A 19,802-nucleotide genomic window follows, 5' to 3' on the forward strand; every position below is an offset into this window, starting at 1 on the left:
CTTTTTTGAAAGGTCGTGCACGGACAACCCATGGACACCTTTTATCCACACATTTTAGCGTGTACCGCTTCTTCAAGTCCGAGTGAATAACGATGTAAGGGCTCTTGTTGTCCTCTTTCCAACAAAATTGGTTTCGTCTTGATCGGAGTTTCCAAACTCTAGATATTATCTTTTGAAGTTTGTCTTCTATTTGGGTTTAAAAGAAAGAAAAGTAAAAGAAAGGAAAAGGAGAGGAGGGGCGACCGCCGGAGGCTCGGGCGGTACCACCGGCCTCACCATGGCCGGAGCCTCCGGGCTCGGTACCGCCCGCGGTACCGCTAAGGCGCCGAGTGCCACAGTGAAGCTCCAGGGCTATGGGGAGGCTCGGCGGTACCCCGGCCGGTACCATGGCCGGAGGCTCCGGCCTCCCCTCACTGCCCGCGGCTCGCCTCCTCCGCCGCCTCCTGCCATCTGCGGCCGGTAGTACCGGCCACCAAGGGCCGGTACTACCGGTCCCCTTCTTCCCCGCGCGCAGCACCCCAACGGGCAGAAATTGGGGCATCCTTTTAAGCCCCCTCTCTCTCCTGTTTTGTCACGGCTTGCTCCTTCTTCTTCCTCCTCTCTTCCCAAGCTTTGCTCCTCCATTTGTTGTTGACTTTTTGAAGCTTGAGATCTTTCTCCCCTTCCCATGATTCTTGCATCTATTTGAGAGAAAGATTGAGGGGATCTAGATCCACACTTTGACCAAACCAAATCATCTCTTTGTGAGTGAATCCTTGGGATCTAGATCTTGGAGAATTTTGTGTTCTCCTCTTTGTTCTTCCTCTCTTATTCCCCCAATAGCTTTTGTAGCTTTGTTGGAATTTGAGAGAGAAGGACTTGAGCATCTTTGTGGTGTTCTTGCCATTGCATTTGGTGCATCGGTTTGAGTTCTCCACGTGATTCGTGGTGGTGAAAGCAAGAAGGTTGTTACTCTTGGGTTCTTGGAACCCTAGACGGATTCTACGCCTTTGTGGCAATTTGTTGGGAGCCTCCAATTAAGTTGTGGATGTGTGCCCCAATATTTGTGTAAGGCCCGGTTTCCGCCTCGAAGGAAATCCCTTAGTGGAACCGTGACCTAGGCCTTCGTGGCGAGGGTCACCGGAGATTTAGGTGAGGCGCCTTCGTGGCGTTCGGTGTGTGGTGTGAGTACCGCATCTTGGGGTGAGGCCTTTGTGGCGTTGGTGTGCATCGAGCAACCACACCTCAAGGTGAGCCTCTTGTGGCGTTCGGGAGCACTAAGCAACCGCACCTCTCCACCGGAGATTAGCACTCGCAAGAGTGTGAACTCCGGGATAAATCATCGTCTCCCGCGTGCCTCGGTTATCTCTATACCCGAGCTCTTTACTTATGCACTTTACCTTGTGATAGCCATCGTGCTTGAAGTTATATATATCTTGCTATCTCATACTTGCTTGTATTGCTTAGCATAAGTTGTTGGTGCACATAGGTGAACAATAGTATATAGGCCTTGGGCTGGACAAAGTAAACGCTAGTTTTATTCCGCATTTGTTAAGCCCATCTTGTAAAAGTTTTAAATCGCCTATTCACCCCCCCTCTAGGCGACATCCGTGTCCTTTCACCAGCGCGTCGAGTAGAAGGGCGGAGAGATGCGGGGAAGGTGCATGGCGACGCGCTTGGCCGGGGAGACACTGGCGCGAACTCAGATGCGCGAGGTGGAGGCCGGCGAGGTAGTGGCCGTTAGTGAGTAGCAGAATCCAACGGTGGTGGACCGAATCCAACGGTGATAACCGGGTGCTCACGTATCCCCCTGATCACTAGATCCACTCTCGTCATCTTTTTACTTACTTACAAAAGCCAAAAAGTTCCTCGCCGACCCACCCATCTCGCCCTAGCCGCCGACTATCGGTGCCGCTCTCGCTTCCCTGCTGCTACCATAGACTCCTTTCTCGTGACTCCCCTGCCCATTACCCTCGTGCGCAACCTCCAGGGAGCTTTTCGGCCGTCAGTGTGACCTCACAAATGATGCACGACCTAGGGTTGTCGCCGCCTCCGTCCGTCGTCGGTTGGTATGTCGTCGCTAGGGATGGGGTGCTGATGGTGCTCCGGTGATGGTGCCAGACAATCTTGGTGGCGGTTGTTGTGGAAGCGGTTGGGAAACCCAAAAAGGAAGGTGTGATGAGCACAGTAGCAAGTTTTTCCCTCAGTAAGAAACCAAGGTTTAATCGACTAGTAGGAGAAGGCGTGACTTCTAAAGGTGTTGTTAGCTGACTAGTGGCAGGACGCACTACCAGCGTCAGCAACAACGTGGAACCTACACACAACACAACCACAATATTTTGCCCAACTTACAGTAAGGTTGTCAATCTCACCGGTTTGCTGAACACAAAGGATTAGACATATCGAGTGAAAAAGATGTTTGCAGTAGTTAAAGAGAACATAGCTTTGCAGTAAGTAAATAGAGCAGGGTTGCAGTGGATGAATTTATCAGTGTAAAGGAAAGGACCAGGCTCCATAGTTCACTAGAGGTGTCTCTCCATAAAGATGAATAACATGCTGGGTGAACAAATTACAGCTGGGCAATTAATAGAATATCGACCATACATGACAAGATGATTACTATGATATTTGTTTGGGCATTACAACATAATACATAGACCGTAATTTGGCGACGCCTGACTCCAGCACGACTCTGCGCGGAAAACATGGCATGGATCGCCGTCCATGCCGCGGCCGTCGTCTTGCAGCCGATGAGCTGGCTCGCGATCTCCTCGGTCATGGAGGAGAGGAGCACGCCCAGGACCTTCTGGTCCTGAGTCCACCACGTACCATACGCGGGGTTGTCAACCTGCTGAGCGGCGTCGCCGGTGCCCTCGGTAGTGGTCTTGGCTAGCGCCGCCACCGTGCCATCGAGGTAACCATGGAGCGAAGCCCCGGAGAGATTGGTGAGGTAAGAGCACGCCACAGAGCGAAGTTGTTGCGGTCGAGACGAATTCCGACGGTGGGAACCGTGGGAGCAGCCGTCAGCGCGGGCGGAGAGACGACTGGGCCGATGACGGAGAGCTGCATCGCTGCGCCAGAGGAACCCATCGGAGAGGGCGGCGGCGATGAGATCGCGATCGGGAGAAGGGAGACCCGTGCGGGGGTTGTTGGGTCTGATACCAAGTAAAAACACGTTTAGGGTTTCGTGGATGGAGCAACGTGCTCCCCACCTCTTCTATTTATATACTTGGCAGGATTACAATACAATGCAGAACCGATCTCTTAACACGTGCAGCGTCCGCGGAGATACAAACATGGCGCATATTTGGGCCACGTTTGCGTCGTCGCGGACGGATCAGTCACTTTGCGTCGCCCCGATGGAGTAGGACCAGACGCATTTCCGGTCACGGCGGACGCAAACGGTCGCGTCGCGCCGCTGGAGATGCCCTAAGCACTATGAGCCGTGAGACTAGGGTTTGGATCCGTATGCACTATGTTTTAGTTATAAATTCATAGGTAACTTTGAGTTCAAAATTCATGGTTAATTGTGCTTGTGCAACATAGAAAATTTGGATCAAGACTTTCTATCGCCTGCCCCTGCTTGTAATTACTTGCCGTGGCAGTAGTAGGTTGGTTTGATCTTCAATCAATTATTTTTTGGACGCCTCTGCGCGCGAGTCAATACAGTCTCGTCTCGCATCTACTGCTGCAAGATGTTCCCTACAGTACTTAGCTAACGCGTTTGGTAGGCTGAGCAGAAATTCTGCGTGACTGACGCAGCGTGATGAACGGCCATGCACTTCGCGAACGGGTCACGAGTCACTTTTAGCAATCATTTGGTAGGCTGCTGCACCGATCCGAGTAGAAGTGCACATTGTTTGGATGCATGGATAAAACATTTCATTTCTGTTCAACCACAACATATGTGTTTGGTTACTATTTTGGACACTCTGGCAACAAATATGGTGATCTTACCATCATATAACGGCACACAAACATCTCAAACATGATCATAAGCACAACAAACACTTATACACAACGAACAGAGCACTTAACAGTTCGTAATCTAGCGTCGGAGTGGTAAGATGCTTGCCTAAACCTGCAGGCAGACTACCCAGATCCAAAAGCAGTGTTCAAGAGCCTCCTATAGACCAGCACAACAGTGAGATATGCACAAAGAAGTATTTAACAGCCTCCTAGAGGCCAGCACAAATACAGAATCAGACATAAACAAAGGCAGCGATGGAGCAGCATCAGCTTAACGGCGAGGATCAGCAAAAGTGCCCTCGCGGTGCCTCTTGCAGTCGAAGATGCTGGAGTAGGATGTCTCCTTCCTGAAGACGTCGACCTTGAAGCCGTCGTCCTGAGGGGTGAAGACGAGCGTGTCGTCGACGTGCAGCAAAATCCCGTCGGCGAACTCCGTCCAGGACTTGATGAACCCGACGCGCTGGCCTGTCCACTGCAGCTGCACCTTCCAGTCGCAACGCTGGCCCAAGTACAAGTTGACCTTCTTCACCGGGGGATCATTGTTCTTGAGCTTGTACCTGGTGTTCAGGGGCTGCTCCATGTACGACGGGATGGCGAGGGCACGGAGGTCGTGGCTCTCCACCTGCACGAAGAACACCGGCAGACGCTACCTGGCAGCGTGCCCCAAGTCAGCAGGATGGCCGACGTGAAGCCTCGGCGCTGTGATCTGGTAGTGGGCTTCCATGAACGCTACGGTGGGGTCACGCAGCTGGACACGGACGACCATGTCGATAGCGTCCAGTATGGGCCCTCCCGAGAATAGTTTAGGAAGGGCCAGTTCTGCACAAGCACAAGCAAGCAATGCCAAGTACAAGCATGCACAAGCACAAGCAAGCAATGCCATGGACAAACATGCAGAAGCACAACCAAGCAATGCCATGGACAAGACTGCAGAAGCACAACCAAGCAATGTCATGAACAAGCATGCACAAGCACAACCAAGCAATGCCATGGACAAGCACAAGCACAAGCAAGCAATGCCAAGCACAATCACAAGCAAGCAATGCCAAGCACAGACACAATCAAGCAATGCCAAGCACAAACACTGTCAAGCCAATCATGCTGCTTCAGATTGGCAATGTCATGGACAATGGCGATACCAATCTCAAGCGCTGTCATGGACTTGACATTGTGAAGTCCATGATGGTGATTGAGAATGCCATGGGCAAGCATAAGCACTGCCAAGAACATGCATGCACATTGCCATGAATCTTATCTACATTCCTATCTACATTCACATGTACAATGTCATCTAGTCAATGTAAACAAGGGAGAAGTAGTCGATTGAAGGTACTTACGATAGGGTGGAGGGACAGCGGCCCAGTCTGAGGAGGAACAGGACGCGCGCAGGCGCCGGTTGGTCCTCGAGGAGGTCGCACTCCAAATCCGGGTGGAGGAGGAGGCGGACCAGGAGCGTAGGTCCTCATCGACGGTGGCGGTGCAGCGGTCGGGAAGCGGGGCGCTGATGGTGCTATCGTCTGCCGATGAGCACGAGGCCGACTGAACCCCGGCAGCGGCGCGACGCGAGGGGCGCCATTGGGTGCAGGCGGACGCGGCATGCCCCATGGCATCGGCGTGTGCATCGAGGTCGACGCGAACCCCGGCGGGGGCTCCATCTTCTTGCTGGAGCCCGGTGCACCGGCCGCCATTGCGGCCGCCCTCGCCGTCAGAAACCTTAGTGGGGAGGGGGCAAAAACCCCGCCCCCGACTGATCTGCCGATCGAATCCCGGCGGCTTGAAGAGCCAAGACGGCGATGCTCCGGGTTGCAACGCCGGCCAACCTCGTGCTCGCGAACGGCGATGACCGATTCAACACCGGCATCGATCTGCGCCGCCGAGTCGCAGCCTCCGGCCTCGTACTCGCGGACGAGGTGCAGGAGCGCCTCGTTGGACCTGATGGCCGTCGGCCGGACGGCTGGATCCGTCGGTGCTGGAGAGGATGGTGGAGGAGGAGGTGGAGGAGGCGAGGAGGCCATGGCGGCGGTTGATGGGACAATACGGTGCTGTCTGTGCCAGTAGTGAATGGGGAGAGAGAATGAGCAAACCGATGAGGGGAAGTGGGGAGCGAGGACCAAGGCAACGCGTTGTCTCCCGCGCTTCTCCACGCGTGCAACCGTTGCACGCGGGCGTGCAAAATGGAAGAATAATGAGACATGCCCACTGGAAACTGCCAATTCGAGCGTTCCTCCAGAGTCTATCCTAGGGGTGCTTTGAGAACCTATTGACCACAACGCGGATCACTTATAGACAACCAAACATATCATTTTTTGCTGGGCTGATGAGAGACAAAGGGCTCGCCGCCTACCAAACTCACCCTAAGAGCATCTCCACTCGTCTCCCCACAGAGCCCCCCACGGCCACTTTTTTTCACCCGGACGGCGAAAAACGGCCCAGTCAGGCCCCCGGTTCCTCGTTTTGGTCCGGATTTGAGCCTATTTTCGTCCGGACTCCCCATGCCATCCTCGGTTTGTCGGGGTCTCCCGAGGACTCCGGATGAAGCTAAACCAACCGCCCACGCCCACGTGTCTCCTCTTTCGTCCGGATTCCCCGAGCCATCCTCTTTTTCCCCGAGAAACGCCGCCAGGGAGCACACGACTGGGAAACTACTCCTCCCACGCCAAATCTTCCTCCAATCCGGACGAAAATTTCGCCGGATTTGGACGTGGGGAGCGCCAACGAGTGGGGATGCTCTAAGTTTTGTCTACATGTGGGGATTCCCCTACAGTACTTCCGTCCCGTTCCGCCCGTGACTCACACGGTAAGTAGATTCCCGGTGAAAGTGGCAAGTTTTTCACCGCTTTCTCACGTGATGTGAGGTGCCAAAAATTTAAAGCAAAAGCTTAGCGTAGCGCGTCAGTAAAATTAAGAGAGGCAGCGAGCGGCCCCGCCGGTTCGCAAAAACTTCTCCTCGCGCTTTATTACCACCGCTTACCGTCGATCCGACGGCGCCACAGCCACCACGCGGCGCGTAGGGCGCCTGGCAGCCGTCCGATCCTCCAGCGCGGCCAGATCCAGCAGCACGTCGTCTTCCTCTGCTCCCTTCCCACCACCACGTCTCCACCACTCCCAAGCTGGCCAGCTTCGTCCAACCCCTCCCAAATTCTCCGGCGAGGCGCGCCGCCCCTCCGTCAACCGGAGCGGCAATGCAGCTCCTCCTCCTCCTCCTCACGCTCCTCGCCGCCGCCATCGCCGCGCGCGGCTCCGACGACCCGTTCCTCTCCGGCGGTAAGCTCGCGCTCAAATTCAGCTCGCAAGTTCACACCTTTGTCCACACGCTGACGCTCACTCCCCACGCCCCACCGCGCGTGCAGCGCAGGCGAACCACAGCTACAACATCGACTGCGGCGGCGCGGCGGACTTCACCTCGAGCTTCGGCCGGCCATGGCTGGCCGACCGCTACTTCTCCCCCGGCGGCGCGGCGGGGATGGTGGCCGAGCCGCACCGCTTCCCGAGCCCGCAGGAGCGGACGCTCCGCTTCTTCCCGCCCTCCTCCGCCGGCAAGTCCTCCTGCTACTCCCTGCCGCTCCCGCCGGGCCGCTACTACCTGCGCGTCTTCTCCGTCTACGACAACTACGACTCCAAGCTGCGCTCGCCGTCCTTCGACGTGTCCGCCGCCGCCACGCTGGTCCTCTCCTTCCGCTCCCCCTGGCCGGAGACCGCCGCGCGGTACGGGGCCTACTCCGACCTCATCTTCCCCTCCCACTCCTCCCCCACCTCCGCCACCCCCAACACCACCGACACCACGGACATCTGCTTCTACTCCCTCTCCACCGACGCGCCCGCCGTCGGCTCCATCGAGGTGGCGCCGGTCCACCCGCTGGCCTACGACGGGGCGGCCACGGGCGCCGGGGTCGTGCTCGTCAACTACGGCCGCCTCACCTGCGGCAACGGCCTCTTCGGGCCGGGCTTCACCGACGACCGCGACGCCTTCTCGCGCGTCTGGCAGGCGGGCACCGACTTCCGCAACAACGACCTCGCCTACGACGCCGTCACCGCCGGCGGCCGCAAGATCTTCGGCGCCGAGCAGCCGCCCAACTACTTCCCCGCCAAGATGTACGCGTCGGCCGTCACCACGGGCGGGGACGCCTCCAGCGCCGAGATCGAGTACCTCATGCCCGTCGACACCAGGCTCTCCTACATGCTCTGGCTGCACTTCGCGGAGGTCGATGCCGCCGTCGGCAGAGCCGGGCAGAGGGTGTTCGACGTAATGCTCGCGGGCAGGAACGTCACCAGGATCGATATTTTCAAGCAGGTCGGGGGCTTCACCGCCTTCAAGTGGACGCATGTCGTCGAGAACCTCACCAGCAGCACCTTGAGCGTCAGGCTCGTGCCGGTCGTGGGGCGGCCCATCCTGTGCGGGCTCGAGAACTACGCCATGGTGCCGCTCGAGACCAGGACCGTGCCCAACCAAGGTAGCACTGTAATTGTTTTTCTCAACACAAGAGGAAGAGGGGTCAAGTCCTCTAGTTTCCATCAACAGAAACCAGCATATACGTTCGCTGAGCTTGTCACGCTTGTTCTGTGCAGCGGCTGCGATGAAGGCGCTGAAGGATTCGCTGAAAATTCCAGCAAGGATGGGGTGGAATGGGGATCCTTGCGCGCCGAGGACGTGGGATGCGTGGGAGGGAGTCACTTGCCATCACGGTGACAAGGGCCTTGTCATCACTCAGCTGTGAGTGCTCTTTCGATATCCCAATGCTATTCTTAGCCATTCTCTCTTTGATTGCGACATTTTACTTCTTTGCTGACAAGGAGAGATGTTGGTAGCAGTCACATAGAGCTAGCAGCAAACCTATGCACCTCAGTGATTGCTGCTCTGCTACTCAACCGATCTGATTTGCCCCGGAAAACTGGACTGCAAAATTTGAATTACGTTCACAAGTTTTTGTCTTCATTGTGGTTTTACTTTGAGCCACTGGTCCTTGTATTGTTCTAATTTTAGTGCTAGTAGTTAAAAAGTGTATTGTCCTACATGATAATAATTCGTATGTGGCAGTGTCATTATGTGGACTCGCATGAAACTTCACAGTGGAACTATGCTTGTGAAAAGTTGAAATGGTTGCTGTCATTAATTCGTACTTTAATTAATTCCACTTGGCAGGGATCTTGGAAGTCAAGGTCTGAAAGGTTTCATCGCTGATGAAATAAGTCATCTTACAGACTTGGTAAGCTTGTAAGTATCATTGCACACACTTAAGTTGATTTCAACTTGATCCAGGTCAACTTTGGTATTTAGAGTTTTCGTATATCAGTGGTTCTATTAGTTTCATGCTTGCGTTAACTTTATGGGAGCACATGAACGGTTACTTTGAAATTTATAATCTTCTAGTATTATAGACAACTGGTTGACCTTGTATCTGGTGTTTCAAAAAAAAAACCTGGTTGACCTTTGTTATGGTATCTGAGACATAAATAAGTAACTTACCTTGATTATTTTCTTTCTACAAACTAAAGCAAGAAGCAGTGCAAATCCAAAGCGAGAGAGAAAAACAGTTTAGCGTGTCATCTGGAAATACTGTAAATGAAATCTCAAAACTTCAATCTGAAACATATTATTGGAATGCCCGAAAGTCAAAATAGGACTAACTGCACATGGGTATGTAATGGAAGTATGTCAAGGAGTGGCAGAGCACTATGAATCGCAATCCTTGACCTGGACAGGTATGATAGCATGCATCTGGAATCAGCAAAGTAGCATTCCCAACCCCACCAGTCAACCACCCCTACAGAAGGCCAATCTTTCATATAAAAAGTGGGCTAACTATTTCCAGCCTTGCCAGATTTTTCTAGGCCTGTTTTGTATGTACATGTTGGTTTAATAAAATAGAGCCTTCAGGTAGGGCTCTCCCTCACCATCTTTATGTTAGAAAAAGTAACTTCCTGTAGGATGTTCACAAAAAATGAATCTGTTGGATCTCTAGACATTCTAGCTAGAAACTAGGTTATCTCCGTGTTGATTAAAAAGCAACTCCAATACATCTGTATTTCATCCATGCCCCGAATTAACGAGCCTACAAGGTTTTCTGAATACTAATGTGGACAAACCGACTCCTTAGGTAGGTCGCTTAACACTAGCTTCTGCCATGAACATTCTGGAATATCAGTAGGGAATTTGAACTGCAACATCAGATGCTCTCATGAAATGCATACTGAATATCAGTAGGAGTATTATTTCTTAACCTGAACTTTTGATATATGAACAATTGAAAACCAAATGACCAAAAATGATGCTCCAACTTGTATATAGTTTCTGTTGCTTTCCTCTAGAACCATTATGGGGAGTTGTGTTGTTTCCCTTAGTTTGCTTATTGCCAAGAAGCAGGATATGAGAGCTCTATATATTAGAAGGCACGGGAAATAATGTTTTTTACTGCCATGTTTTCGTCTAATTGGTGAGATTAAATTTGGGAAGTTCTGGTCAAATTCTCCATGCATGGCACACAAACCCAGTTGTAGTAGGTACTAGGTAGTGACAGTAGTTTTGTACCTCAAAGATAGTCTTTTCTAACTCGTATTGCTGTTAAATAATATGAATCAACGAATGGAGATTGCTGTACAGGTGTCGCTTGGAAATAAACAGCATTTGAAACTTTAATGTGAAAATATATGATTGGTAGGTATTAAAGTCAAATTAGGACCACAAGTGCACATGGATATGTAATGGAAGTATGTGAAGGAGTGGTACAGCACTATGAATACCAAGCCCTGACCTGTACAGGCATGATAACATGCATCTGGAATGAGCTGAATGGCTTTTCCAACCGCACGTGTCACCCACAGGTCACAGTAGGCCTACAATGGTTCAACAAAACATGGGCTAGTTCATCGAGTTCAGGAGCTTCGCGTACGAGGTTGTGTGACAAAAAATGGATCTCTTAAAGGCATCCATGTTGCCATTCCGATTAGTCTAGTCATCTACAGCATTAGGTTTAACATGTCTTGAACTGTTTTCACTGATTGAGGATCTGTGGTCCTTGCAGTCATTTTTCTTTTTCCAAAGAGGGGTTGAAGGTAGTAGTCTTTCCTTCAGGACTATATCTGTCAGCTGATAATCCCAGGGTGTTGCTTTCCTTTGTGTGAGACTTCACCAACTTTCTAATAAAAAACCTGGGTTAATTGCGTGTGGTCATGAGAACATCTCACTGACTACAGCATGCCAACAGTGTGTAATTCATCCATGCCAAGACTAACTAAACAGTCTACTAGATTTTAGTAACGCCAATGCAGAGACAGACAAGTTGGGCCCTTATATCGCTTAGACGCTTAACACTTGTGTTGGTCTCCAACGTTCTAGAACCTTCTTACGGGATGTGAGCTCTGAACACCAGCTTCTCTCATAAATTGCACTTTGCTGATTTGACTCGTGTAGCAAATGAGGTCTTATTTCTTAGCTTAAACTTTGATTCATGAACACCAAATGACTAAACGGGATGCTTGAAGTTGTATATGCATGTATCTAGACGTGTTTTAGCGTGTAGATCAATGCAAATTTAGACAAAGTTGAGACGGAGTAGTTGTTTCCTACAGAATCATTATGGCAAGTTGGGTATCTCCTCCTAGTAGGAGAGCTCTATAAAATAGGAGTTCTGGGAAAGTTGTTCCTTGTATCTATCATGTTGTCGTCAGCAGACGTTCCTCAGATATAGTATTTTTTATTTGTATCATTTATTCGTCATTTGCTTTGAAATGATGTAGATTCATCTCTGAAATGACTGTAGAATGTTACACTATGGATGATATTAGTTGCATCATGCCATTATCTCCTGAACCTTCTAAATTGACCTTGTCCTAGATTTACGGTGTCATATCAAATTCATACTGTTTTCCTTTCCATATTTATATGTGCTCATAAATTCTATGAACACTTGATTCGAAGCTGTAAAAATGTGGGTTATGCAGTTCCTGATCTCTCCTTTTTAATGTAAATAAATGTTACCTTCTGCCTGGCCAGGAACATGAGCTCTAATTCCTTGACTGGAAGCTTACCTCCGGGTTTAGGCCAACCTTCACTTGCAACACTGTGAGTACAATAGTTTTTATACCATGTGCAAAGTTTAAGTCTAAAGCTTCTACTTTCTTGTGTTTTTCGTTTCATGTAGTTGTAATGCTTCTGCAAGACTTTGTTCCCTAATAATTTGCAGTCATTTTGAGCAGTTGATCTGTTTGTTTCTTAGGGATCTGTCCTCGAACCAGTTTACCGGGAGTATTCCTGGCACCATAGGCTCATCCAAATTACAGACTGTGTAAGCACATAGTTTGACATTTGTGTCCACTTTGTTCAGCAATAGTGACTTACTAGATACTACCTCTTCTGCAGTTTACTAAACAGCAATCAACTTGATGGGCAAGTTCCAGAAATACTTTATTCAGTTGGCGTGCATGGGGGCGTGATAGAGTAAGATATCTTAACTATTTTCATCACACAAAACTTCACTTGATTTAGGTCAGAGTACATTCGTCATCATTCCTCGTCAGGTAGAACAAATTTAGGTGTGCAAGCCTATAAGGTGAACTGGGTGCATGCAAGATGCAACTCAATAGATGAAGCTGTTGTTTGGTACATTGTATTAGTTAAATTACATGCTCTCATTGTATAATACTGGCAACCAACAAGGAAATTTAGATACGCAAAGGGCAAGCAGATAGATTAAGAATCATCTGTTTACATACTGGATAGATTGTCTTGGGGTTTATAAGCATGCATTCTGTTGACAGTCTCTCAGGTAACAAAGGCCTGTGTGGAGTGCCTACTCTACCTGCATGCGCATTGTTCTGGGAGAAAGGAGGCTTGAACAAAACCGGCAAAATTGCACTAGGAGCCTCCTTTGGACTTCTTCTGCTTGTCATACTTATAGTGGTCTACATAGTGTGTATAAGGCGGGGACCTTATGACTACGATTTTGAGTTTCCTCAAGATTTGACTTGTAAGTATTTCATTTAACTCTTTTCCCTTCATATTCACTCAGCTTCATATATGATTAAGTTACTGAAACGGCCATCAGTGTGATGTTATATCATGCTAACAAATTTATCTTCCTAGCTAGTTCTAAAATTTAGATTTATGTCACAATTTTCAAGGTTCAAAAAAGTGTTAGGCATAAATTCCTCTTTTCATCTAACCGATGTATCTTCCCAGCTATAATGTCTCAGTTATTCAAACTATGTGGCCTTGGTTATTTCTGAACTAGTAAACACAAGTCACTACTGTAGTGTCTCAGTCAACTGGTTATTCCTGAACTAGTCAACACAATCGAGCGGCATAATTCCAGAACTAGTTTTCTGAGCTTGTAATCCAATTGACTATCTTTGCTAATATACATCCGGGACTTGTGTGAAGGCAAGGCATTTAACTTGTTCAATTCACGTGTGCAGCAATATCGGCAATCTCAGCAAAACGGAACAGGTACCAGCGGGCAAAGTCTGTCATGCTCGCGGAGATGGAGGCGCACAGCACAGATGGTTTGTATACGAACGGCGATAGGAGTACCCGCTAAGTGACGCACGTTGGAAATGGACCGACTGTTGTATTTATGGAGGGGACACTCATGAGTCGTGACGGCTGCAGGCTTGAAGCAGGGACAGCATGCTGCGGATTGATTTTGCCAGCATCATTGCCATGATGCCCCCCCTGTGGCTTCAGTCACCAGCAGCTTCAGTGTAACATATGTCATGTGTACCGCATCAGTAGTGTATTGTAATGTGAGGTGGTGGTGGTGGTTGTAGCAGTATTACGAGGCCTTGCTTCTTCTCTCGGGGCTTTGCTCCTGGATCATTTTGTTAGTTTTAGCCTAGGCACAGGTCCACTGAACGAATCATGATGTAAAGGTGACCAAAAGCAGGACAGATTTTCAGCTGATGTATTATGGGGCGTGAACTGTTAAGCCTGTGTGATGGGATGACCGTAATTTTGTGGTGTAAAACCTGACATGGCGTCACTGACCAAATAATATTAGGTGTTGTGTTAGCAATGTCTGTTAATCTGAGTTTACACTGAATGAAACTTAGGTGTTGCAGGATGCTGTAAAAATAAATGGAACTTGAGCTTCCGTTTAGTATATGCAGCTCAGCAGCATGTCGATGGGCGAGGTATGGATGCCTTCCTTATACTCTTGGCCGAATAAATATTGTAACAGTTGCACTATACCCGTATTGATGGATCTGGTCCATTAGATCAATTCAGATGGACGGTACATATTTATTGTACCCATCTCTGCTGTTTTGATCCATCTCCTTCATCCAGTAATTCGACATTGGTGCATGTAACATTGACACTTGCACCGGAGAAGTGTATAGCTAGCTGGCATTAATCAGTTATAATCCACCATGTGAACCACAGCTCAATCGGGATAATAAATCATCACACATCGCAGAGAATAGCAGACACAAAATAATCACCACATTTAGACATCCACGATGAAAATTTGTAGATAAGCAAACACGCTTGGTCTACACCAGCTGCAATCCCGTATTAGTATTCCCGGAGTATATATGTAAGATATCTTTAGGGACGTTTTATTGAAAGTACGAAAATGATGCTTACATGAAGTTACATAACCCGATTGGCCCCACCAAGTGATTGTGAGCTAGACTGAACCGAGAAGATTCATGAGAACAATCTAGTGACAAATTGTTAACTTCCTGTCACGATTTTGTGGTTCCCATATACAACATGGTTGCTCCCAGATACAATATTGCTGTTCCCATATACGAAATTGTTGCTCCCAGATACGGTATTGTGGTTCCCGGATACGGAATTGTGGCGCCCAGATACGATCTGGTGGTTCCCGGATACGGTATTTTGGGTTCCAGATACAGTGTTGTGGTCCCTGGATACGGCGTTTCTGTTGTCAGTTACGACATGTGGTTCCCACATACGACATGGTATGTCACCCCCAAATTCGACAGTGTTGTGGCTCCCAGACACAACGTTGTTGTTCCCGGATATGATAGTGTTATCGTTCCCAGAAACAACATTGTTGCTCCTAGATCTAACAGTATTGTTGCTCCCAGTTATTGTATTTTGTTCTTCGTCGAGTGCTCCTTGGTTACACTTCACATGTAAGAGCATCTCCAGCCGCGTCCCCCAAAGCGTCTCCCAAACCGCGCCGGATTGAGCGTTTGGGAGACGTGTTTTGTTCGTGCCACGTTTGGGGGACGTCGCTCCCGAGCCGCGTCCCCCAAACGCCGCCCCAAATGAATATTGGTGCACGAAAATAAGGGGTTTCATTCAATTTTGATTATATATTACAAAGTTTGAATGAAAACGGCTAGCTTTCATCTAAACCTAGCCTACTGACCACCCGGTGGTGCGTTCGACGGCCCCGCCCCGTCGTCGCCTCCCCTACGCCGCAGCTCCTCCTGCGCACGCCTCTTCTCCTTGCGTTTGGCGGTGGCCTGACGGCTCCGTTCCCGCCGCGCGTCCTCCTCCGCCCTCCCCTGCTGCGCCGCCTGGAGGGAGAGCTCGACAGCGCGTAGAATCTGCGCCTCTTCGCAGGCACGGGCGTCGTCCTGGAGCTTCTTCTCCGACTCGAAGGACTCGACGAGCGCGCGTTGCTGATCGGCCGTCTCGTCCGGGTGCGGCCCGTCGTCGTCGGACCACTCGAACTCGTCGTCGTCGTCGTCGTCCTCCACCTCGGTCTCCTCCGCCTCGGCCTCCTCCTCCTCCATTGGCGCATCGTCCTCCAGATCTGTTGGCGCCTCCATCATCGCCGCCGCCAACACGTCGGACTCCGCCGCCAACTGGTCTGCCCGCCTCCCCCAGATCGCCGCCAGCGCCGCCTCCCGCTGCCGACGCTCCTCCGCCGCCAGCTGCTGCTGGCGCTCGATCGACTCCCGCCACTGGCGCTCGATCGACTCCCGCCGTTCTCGGTACAGCGCATCCCGCTCAACGCGCTGGCGCCGACGCTCGTCAACCCACCGCTGCTCCATCTCCTCCCGTGCACGGCACCGTCGCGCCTCTTGTCCCGTCGAGGCGTCGGGACGCCGCAAACGGTGTCGCATTGCTGCTCGTGCCACGCTGCCGCCGCCGCGGCCTCGCCGGCCAGCGGGGCCATGGGCGCGAACACGGCTAGATCCGCCGCTCGCGCCGCCTCCCGCTGGCTGGCGGGCCTGCTGCTCCATTGCCTCCCGCCGCTGCTGACGGTGTGCACGCCACCGCTCTTCCCGGGCCGCGGGGTCGGTGTTGACCTGCGTTTCCGGGACTGCAAGTGGAGGAGACGACGGTGGAGGGAAGTGGCCAGCGCCGGGCAGTTCGCCATTGCCACTGATGGTGGAGGAGACGGCGGTGGAGCGACGAGGGCTGTGTTTGTTGCCGGTGGGGTGTGGTGGCTACCATTGAGCCGGGAGACCTTTTATAGACGCCGACGTCGGGAAGAAAGCGCGGGAACAGGCGAGAAGAGGCGGGAAAAAAGCTTGGGAACGGGCGGTGGCGTGCGAACGCCGGCGACGCGTGGAGGCTGCGCAGCACCGACGAGACGTCTCGCCTGCCCCTCCGTCGCCATTAAGGCAAAGATGCCGCCGTTTGTCACTGCGCGCGAATAACGCGAGGTAGGCGACGGTTAGGTTAAAATTAACTGTGCCGCTGACGGGTCGGCCCCGCCAGTCCCCGCCTCGCTTTTCGTTGTGTCCGGCGTGCCCGGAGCGTCTCCTGTGGGACGGGGACGGGCTCGGGGCACCGGACAAAAATGGGCTTTGGGGGACGCGGCTGGAACGGTTTTTTGGTCTGGCGCGCCCCACATCCCTTTGGGGGACGCTTTGGGGGACTCGACTGGAGATGCTCTAATGGCATGTTAGTGAAAGGCTTACCCAGTGAACGACCAATGGTGGTGAGCCCTTTGAGCAATATGTGAAAACTCTTGGGTACCTCGCCAATCCATGAAGTATGTGAGAGATCTTTTTTTTGTGTGATTAAGAGAAACATCGAACAGTACAAAGCACCCCAACAAAAATGAAAGTTACAACGATATTCTTGAGATGCCCTTCGTCTTCAACCTCCAAGTGTCAACGGCACGCCGCTGCTGCCGCTCCTCTCTGAGTCGGCCTAACGTTGTTGGTTGCGGACGGGAAGTCGCCGAACGGGTAAATAAGACCACATCCGCCCCGGAGACAAAGAAGAAAGAATAACCGCCGATGAAGCTCCATGGAGATCCGGAGATCCGGAGATCCCCAGCCAGAAGATGTCCTCGAGAACCACACCACTCCCACAAGCTTCTCGACGTTGCCGTCGAGATGGGGTTGAAGACGGGGATACTTCATTGGAGAAGACGCCGCCACCACCACCTGAGCGCCGCCACACCAAACCTTGACCCTAAAACCAAAAAACGAAGCCCTCCCGTTGACGCGGACCGAGATCCACCCCGTCTCCATGACCCGAAGGACATAGAATTGGGGCAGGCCAGCGGCGCTGATGGGAGGCTGCCGGAAAAATGAATCGCCTCCTTATCGCCTCAAGAGACGTACCGGTTCCAGAGTTCTCGTGCAACAAGTATGTGAGAGATCTAAGTGGCAAAGGTGGCCAATTTCACTAATCCATGACGGGATGGTGCCGAACAATACGTTGTTGGCAAGGTTAGGGCATCTCCAGCGGCGCGACGCAAACAGACGCTCAGCAACCGTTTTCGTCCGCCGTGACCGGAAATGCGTGTGGGCCTGCTCCAGCGGGGTGACGCAAAGTGACCGGCCCAAATATGCGCCAGGTTTGCATCTCCGCGGACGCTCCGCGGTCGCGTCTAGCGTCCGCTCGCTTCCCCACGGGCCCTCATGGCAGCGACCCAGGTTCGATCGGCCTCGAATTCACAACGCGCGCCGGTGTGGCAACCGTGCCGATGAACCGCCGCAATGGAGCGCCGAACCGCCGCGGAAGAGCAACCGCCGGCCTCTTCGTTATACGCGCCGCCGTTAATCCCCGCACATTATAACCCCCGCGTCTATGGTAATTCAAGTTCAACCGCCTCCTTCTTCTTCCTCTTGTTCTTCTTCTCCAACACCGGCACGCCATGAGCGACTACACGCTGCCGCCCGACTCGAAGAGCGAGGGCAAGTCGCTCGGATTTCTGCATTGGTGGGAATCCCCTGCGACGCCAAGCAATCCGGGCTCCATGCCCAGCGATCCTGCCTCCACGCCGAGTGAGGAGGAGGAGGACGGATGCGACAATGGCAGCGAAGGCCAGGAGGAGGACGGAGGCGGCGCTGCCAGCGATGCCGAGGACGAGGAGGAGGGCCAGGACTCCGAAACCAAGTTCGCCCGGTTGGAGGCGCAGGAGGCGGCGGACGACAAGGCGGCGGCAAGGAAGAAGTCCAGGGCCCGGGCAAGGGCGCTGGCGCGGGCGGCGCATCGTCGTCCGTTCACCAACGACGACGACGAAGACGCCATTTCTTCCAGTTTCAACTCCTCGACGGGTGCGTCGTCTTCCAGTTCCGACGAGGAGGTGACAAGCAAGAGACGCAAGAGTTTCGACGACGAGGCAGGGCCTTCTAACAAGAAGGCCAAAAATTATGTTTAGTTTATATGTTTTTAAATTTGTTTTTCTTTGTATGTTAAATATGTTTGAATCTATTCGATTGAAGTATCCGGTTAATTGTTTAGGCTATAATCTATTCGATTGGAGCAACATGACATCATTGAGTACTACTTTTTCGCATTTAAACTTAACCATTCAACAAAAATGAAAAGAAGTAGCACCAAAAAAACACTTGCATGTCCAAAATGCGTCGGACCGTTGGAGGTAGCCCCCAACGCAAACGGACATTTCGCCCCTCGTGGTCATTTTGGCGTCCGCCAGGCGACGCAAACGGACGCCAACGGATAATTTGGGCGTCCGAAATGCATCGTGCCGCTGGAGATGCCCTTAAGCGACTTGAGCTGCGTGAGGCCGGCCAAGGATGCTCCTATGATGGGGCCCACGAGGCCACGACTGGGGAGCCACAACATCGTGACGCGGCTGCGGCCGCAGCCCACACCATCCTAGCCACAACACAAGGCGCCAGATCAAGCAGCGAGGAGGAGGACACCACCTCCTCTAAGGTTGCCGGCAAACTCCCGCAGGGCGTGGAGGTCATCAGGGTGGCACGATGCCACGGTCGCCGCCAGCAAGAGGATGCCAAGAAGAGCAGCATAAATTAGGGGTTAGAAAAATCCAAAAAAGAAAACATTTATTTAGAGAGGATGACATGCGGGACCCATGAGCCAGCAGTATAAACGGCTCGATCGGAGAACGTGAACGAGAGGGTGCGATAAAAAAAAAATAGCGCTAGAGAAACTGCCATATAGGCCCTACAGTCCGCAGGGGTGCGGTTTTGTGTTGACTTTGCCAGCGCACCCGAGAATTCATCATGCACCACATCCCGGACCACAATGCGCGACGTTTTCCCTATTCCGTGGTGCTAGACAGCGTCAAAAACAAGAAAAAAAATTTTTAGATGCACCACGGAAAGAGCAAAAATCGTCAGAGATTATGCATCAACAACCACGGTGGGATCTCAAATTCGTCACCCATGCACTAGTAGGGAAAAAGCTATAGGGGCATGACTAATGGCAGCGGGCTGCATCCAGCGCACACGACTGATCTTTTTAGCAGCGGGAGGGAAAATGCACGCGAGTGATACGCTCTTACTGGCAGCGCGCCGAGGACCACCGCACGCGAGTACTACGTGGGCCCCGGCTGCACCCGGGTCCAAAAAATATCCACAATGTGCTATCATGTTGACATGCGACTGGTATGTCCATACCAGTCGCATGCCAAAGTATTGGTCGCGTGTCCTATTCCCACACATGGCAAGTAAACAGAGTTTTGTCGCGTGCGCCATGGCCACACACG

General features: G+C 51.8%; 1 protein-coding gene and 1 pseudogene across 1 annotated transcript; one reads left to right on the forward strand and one right to left on the reverse strand.

Annotated features, from left to right (window-relative positions):
* Nucleotides 1-7,130: 7,130 nt before the first annotated feature.
* On the forward strand, nucleotides 7,131-13,892 carry LOC124668093 (receptor-like protein 4). Its single transcript, XM_047205291.1, has 9 exons — nucleotides 7,131-7,212; nucleotides 7,299-8,399; nucleotides 8,515-8,659; nucleotides 9,089-9,160; nucleotides 11,939-12,007; nucleotides 12,162-12,230; nucleotides 12,305-12,382; nucleotides 12,703-12,911; nucleotides 13,360-13,892. The coding sequence occupies exons 1-9, from the start codon at nucleotides 7,131-7,133 to the stop codon at nucleotides 13,479-13,481; spliced, it is 1,947 nt and encodes a 648-aa protein (XP_047061247.1). The 3' UTR covers nucleotides 13,482-13,892.
* A 703-nt stretch (nucleotides 13,893-14,595) lies between these two features.
* Nucleotides 14,596-19,101, reverse strand: LOC124664408 (annotated as a pseudogene).
* Nucleotides 19,102-19,802: the final 701 nt, after the last annotated feature.

Source organism: Lolium rigidum, chromosome 6, assembly GCF_022539505.1.
Source record: "Lolium rigidum isolate FL_2022 chromosome 6, APGP_CSIRO_Lrig_0.1, whole genome shotgun sequence".
Lineage (NCBI taxonomy): Eukaryota > Viridiplantae > Streptophyta > Magnoliopsida > Poales > Poaceae > Lolium > Lolium rigidum.

Bases quoted from the DNA above. Each gene is read 5' to 3' on its own strand.
- LOC124668093 (XM_047205291.1), top strand. From the start codon at position 7,131: ATGCAGCTCCTCCTCCTCCTCCTCACGCTCCTCGCCGCCGCCATCGCC. The intron at 12,008-12,161 runs GTGAGTACAATA...TTTGTTTCTTAG, and splicing joins CAACCTTCACTTGCAACACT to GGATCTGTCCTCGAACCAGT. The intron at 12,912-13,359 runs GTAAGTATTTCA...TCACGTGTGCAG, and splicing joins GTTTCCTCAAGATTTGACTT to CAATATCGGCAATCTCAGCA.